At 39.2% G+C, this 4,719-nt stretch overlaps 1 protein-coding gene across 1 annotated transcript in view; it reads left to right on the top strand.

Annotated features, from left to right (window-relative positions):
* AIFM1 (apoptosis inducing factor mitochondria associated 1) overlaps nt 1–4,719 on the top strand; it is a 41,588-nt gene that overhangs the window by 8,013 nt on the left and 28,856 nt on the right. The window contains 1 exon segment of the mRNA XM_017863980.1: nt 1,321–1,463. Within this exon segment, the coding sequence (XP_017719469.1) occupies nt 1,321–1,463 (143 nt within the window).

The following is a 4,719-nucleotide window of genomic DNA, read 5'->3' as shown; positions in this document are numbered from 1 at the left end:
TCTGTCGCCAGGCTGGAGTGCAGTGGCACGATCTCGGCTCACTGCAAGCTCCGCCTCCCGGGTTCACGCCATTCTTCTGCCTCAGCCTCCCGAGTAGCTGGGACTACACCTGCCCAGCTAATTTTTAACGGGGTTTCACCATGTTGGCCAGGATGGTCTTGATCTCTTGACCTTGTGATCTGCCCGCCTAGGCCTCCCAAAGTGCTGGGATTACAGGCATGAGCCCCTGGCCTACATTTTTTAAATGGCTGAAAAAAATTAAAGACGATTTCGTGACACACGAAAATTATATAAAATATAAACTTCAGTGTCCATAAAGTTTTATTGGAACACGGCCACATTCATTCATTTATGTATTGTCTTTGGCTGCCTTTATGCAGCATCAGCGGAATTGAGTAGTTGTAGCAGACACCAAATGGCCCAGAAAGCTGAAAATATTTACCATCTGGTTCTTTGCAGAAAAAATTTGCTGCTCTAGGTTGATAGTCAACAAACACGAGGAATAATCACAGAGAAGGTACACTGAGACCTTCCTTTATCTGAAAATGTCAGCGTCTCCCTAGAAAAAGAAATCTGCAGAACTCATATATTTCTATGTACGGGTGTTGTTATGATCATCACATCGTTACATAGTTCTGCATAGTTTTACGTCAAAATAACCTTGGTATTATTTTGGAGGAGTAAGAGCCAAGGAGTTGCTGGACACTTTAAATGTTGTTGTTATAAAAAATATTTCATAGTCCGAAATTTTTTAGTTCTTTGGGGGAGAGAAACTCATTTAAATTTTTTTTTTTTCTGATTTTCTTCTGAGCTTTAACATTTCTGTATTCCAGGACATATTACCTTTCATGCAAGATTGAACTGTGTCCTGGTTAGAGTGCATTGCGTTTTATTTTGTGCAAGATTGGAGCCATTTAGATTACTCCTTAAATGGTTATTATAATGTCCCAGGTAGCCCATGGTTAACTTTGTATACCTACCTATTCAGTCATCTTTCTGTGTTTACTTCATTTATGGGAAAGACATGAAGGGAGAGGTATTTGATGAACTATTCATGTTTTTCATGATCTTTTCTGGAAGCTGAAGATTTCCTCACTGGGCAGCATTAAATTTTACTCTTAAAAACTTCAGCAACTTAAGAGTGTTCATTCAGCTGTCTGTAGTATTTATGTATGAAGTTTTTATGATGTTTTTCTTGATCATTTAACGGTGAATATCTGTGGGCAATAAGTCTTGTACAGTGCATTGACGTTTAATCATAAATATGTATTAACTATTTTATTTTTGTATGTGTGTGTCTTAATAAATTATGTTTCTTAGGCAACTTGTTCCAGCGATGGCATGTTCCTCTAGAACTCCAGATGACAAGACAAATGGCTAGCTCTGGTGCATCAGGGGGCAAAATCGATAATTCTGTGTTAGTCCTTATTGTGGGCTTATCAACAGTAGGAGCTGGTGCCTATGTAAGTAGAAAAGCAGCGTGTGTAAAGAAGCTGCCAAACAGCTCCCATTAATAGACTCGATAGTACTCTGCTTTAAAACTTTTGCAACTAATTCCCCTTTCTCCTTTTGGAAAACATTTCAAAAAGCTTTCTTTTAAGTGCCTGCTGCCTAATATCTTATGGGAGCCAATTCGGGAATGACTGAAATTTAATCTCATGTTGATTGATTTCTGCTCTTTTCACTTGTGTTTTTCCTCTTTACTTGAAAGCCACTGTGTTTTCCTAGATTCAAGTAACCCACAAAATTGTACCTGTTTTCTTGGATGTCACACACTAACCTGTGAATAAAGTCAAAATCCATTGCAGCTCCTTAGCACAATATTTGATTTTGACCTATTTGTCAGACATTTTATTTTTCCTCAGCTTGAGGTTCACATTAAAAAACAACAGCCTTCAATAAAAAATATTAAGTGTTCCTAAAAGGAAAGCTATCCCTGAATCTCAACCAAAGACTAAATTACAGAAGCAGGGCTAGTATCACTGATTTTAGAATGGAGTTTGTTTGAGGTGAGAAATATGGTGTTTAATTGCTACGTAGTATTAGCACCATTATATCTCCTTAAATGAACTCCGATCAGCTTAGCAGGTCACAGAGGAATTATTCTGTGGGTGTTTTTTTCCTAACTTGGCAGGGTTTACTGTGACTAAGCTGATCAGTCTAAAGTTGGATCCTGTAAGGTTGAGTGAACCAACTTAGATAACACCTAGTAACACCCTTGATTGAAGGAAGCTGTTTGTTTTACTTATTAAGCCATTCCAAGTTTAGGGGTTTTTTTCTATATTGGTAAGACAGTGAATTTATCTTTGTTCCTTGGTTGCTAGGTTAAAGAAAGGGACGTGAAAATTATTTGAAGCTACCTATATCCTCATGCCCTGATGTGACTCCCAAATGGACAAGAAAAGTAGATAGATCTTGCCTGTTGTGAGTCAAATCAGAGTAAGAAATAGGCGAGAGCTGTCTGATAATGTGATTTGGTGAAATGTACATTCTGCAATCCTGGAGCAGCATTTTTTTCTTTTTTCTTTTTTAGCACAGGGTAACCAAAACTGCTTCCCTGCCTTTGTATTGAATGTTTCTTCATTAATTCTTAGTGCTCTATTTCCTTTTGTTTCTCTCTTGGCCTTATCTTTACCTACAGTTGTGCAGTCTCATCACCTAGGATCCCCTTCTAGATCACTAGCATCTACAGGTGCTTCTGGGAAAGATGGCAGCAACCTAGTGTACTTCTTAATTGTAGGAGCAACAGTCACTGGGGCAGGAGTTTATTATGTAAGATGCTTACACTAAAATATATTTTGGGGTAGGGTGGGTGAGACCATGGCACTAATGAAAACTTGATACATTAGAATATAATAAAACATTCACAGCATGTGCTTTCTCTAGGTGTTTATTAAAGGGACATTGTCAGTCACTAGAGAGTCCTCAAATCTCATTCTTCAAATTGTTGAAGTCCTACCAGATATAGCTAAAGCCACAAGTCTAATGATGATCACAAATCCTCATCATTACCTCTTTCTTTGAAACTTTTGCCAATTTTATAATGATTTTGTATGATACCAAATTATATTGTGCTTTAGTGCTGCATATCTAACAAGACAGTCTCAGAGTATATGTTAAATAAGCAAATAAAGNTCTACTTCTGATGGTTCATTATTTTTGTAAGCTTCTGAAAATGAAAAGCTTGCCCAGATTGAGATAAGCTTCTGCCCCGCTCATGTTTTTATTTTCATGATTTGTCATTATTTCCAAATCTCAACCATTTTATTTCATGTGGTGATGAAGAGTTCTAAAAGCAGGTAAGAACAGTAAAGAAAAATACATTTCCTTTTCTACGAGTATAGATCTAAAGTCTCTTATCTGTAATTCAGAAATTGAAATTGAAATTTTAGAATGACCAAAATTTAAGACTATCAAGTTTTCATAACTCATTTGCCAGTAAAACCTGACCTGAACTGGAGAGAGGCTACTTTATAATCTTTTTAAAATATCACTTAGCGTGATTGGTCATATTAATATGTTTGACTATGAGTTGCTGCCCTTTACCTTGCTAGCTGTCACTATGTGGTATATGCCCCGTATGCTTAAGACCAGATAATTCAAAGTTCCAAAATACACATGGTCCCCAGGATTTCAGATGAGAGACCACAGATCCACACTGGGCTTGTTTTACCCGTCTGTGGCCTAACATTATGAAAGCAAGGGGGAAATTCCTTCTCTAATCTCTGCAAGTATACATGGGATGCTACTACCAGTGTCCATTCTGTTTGTCTTTTAAAGCCTAGACAGGACAGGAACATATGTGTCAGCCCCTAGACTAAGCTTGTCCAACCTGCAGCCCAACACAAATTTGTAAACTTTTTTAAAACATTATGAGATTTTTTTGCGATTTTTTTTTTTTTTTTTTTGCTCATCAGCTATGGTTAGTGTTAGTATATTTTTTTTTGTGGCCCAGGACAGTTCTTCTTCCAATGTGACCCGAGGAAGCCAAAGGATAGGATGTACTTGCTCTAGATGGATGTTTCTCAATGTATGGTCCCCATCCTAACAGCAGCATCAGCAACAGCAGCATCCCCTGGGAACTTGTTAGAAATGCACATTATTGAGCCCCATCCCAGATCTATTGAATCAGAACCTCTGGACCTGGGGCCTGGCCCGCTTTGTTTTGTAAACCCTTCAGGGCATTTGGATACACTCTCACGTTTGAGAACCACTGCTCTAGATTGGGGTCTGCCAACTATAGCCACAGGCCAAAGCCAGTTAGTCACCTGCTTTTGTGGGGCCCAGGAGCCATGAGTGGGTTTTGCTTTTTTTTTTTTTTCCTTTTTTCTTTTTCTTTCTTTGAGACAGAGTTTCGCTCTTGTTGCCCAGGCTGGAGTGCAATGGCGCAATCTCGGCTCACCGCAACCTCCACCTCCTGGGTTCAAGCGATTCTCCTGCCTCAGCCTCCCGAGTAGCTGGGATTACAGGCATGCGCCACTACGCCTGGCTAATTTTTTGTATTTTTAGTATAAGCAGGGTTTCTCCATGTTGGTCAGGGTGGTCTCTAACTCCCGACCTCAGGTTATTCGTCTGCCTCAGCCTTCCAAAGTGCTGGGATTACAGGTGTGAGCCACTGCACCCGACCTTTTTTCTTTTTTCTTTTCCTTTTTTTTTTTTTTTTTTTTTTTTTTGGAGAGAATTCCCCCTTTGTCCCAGGGGGGGGGGGCGGGGGGGAGC

Source organism: Rhinopithecus bieti, unplaced genomic scaffold (assembly GCF_001698545.2).
Source record: "Rhinopithecus bieti isolate Rb0 unplaced genomic scaffold, ASM169854v2 scaffold_75017, whole genome shotgun sequence".
NCBI lineage: Eukaryota > Metazoa > Chordata > Mammalia > Primates > Cercopithecidae > Rhinopithecus > Rhinopithecus bieti.
The sequence above is the reverse complement of the archived record's forward strand: the minus strand, read 5'-3'. Positions and strand labels throughout refer to the sequence as shown.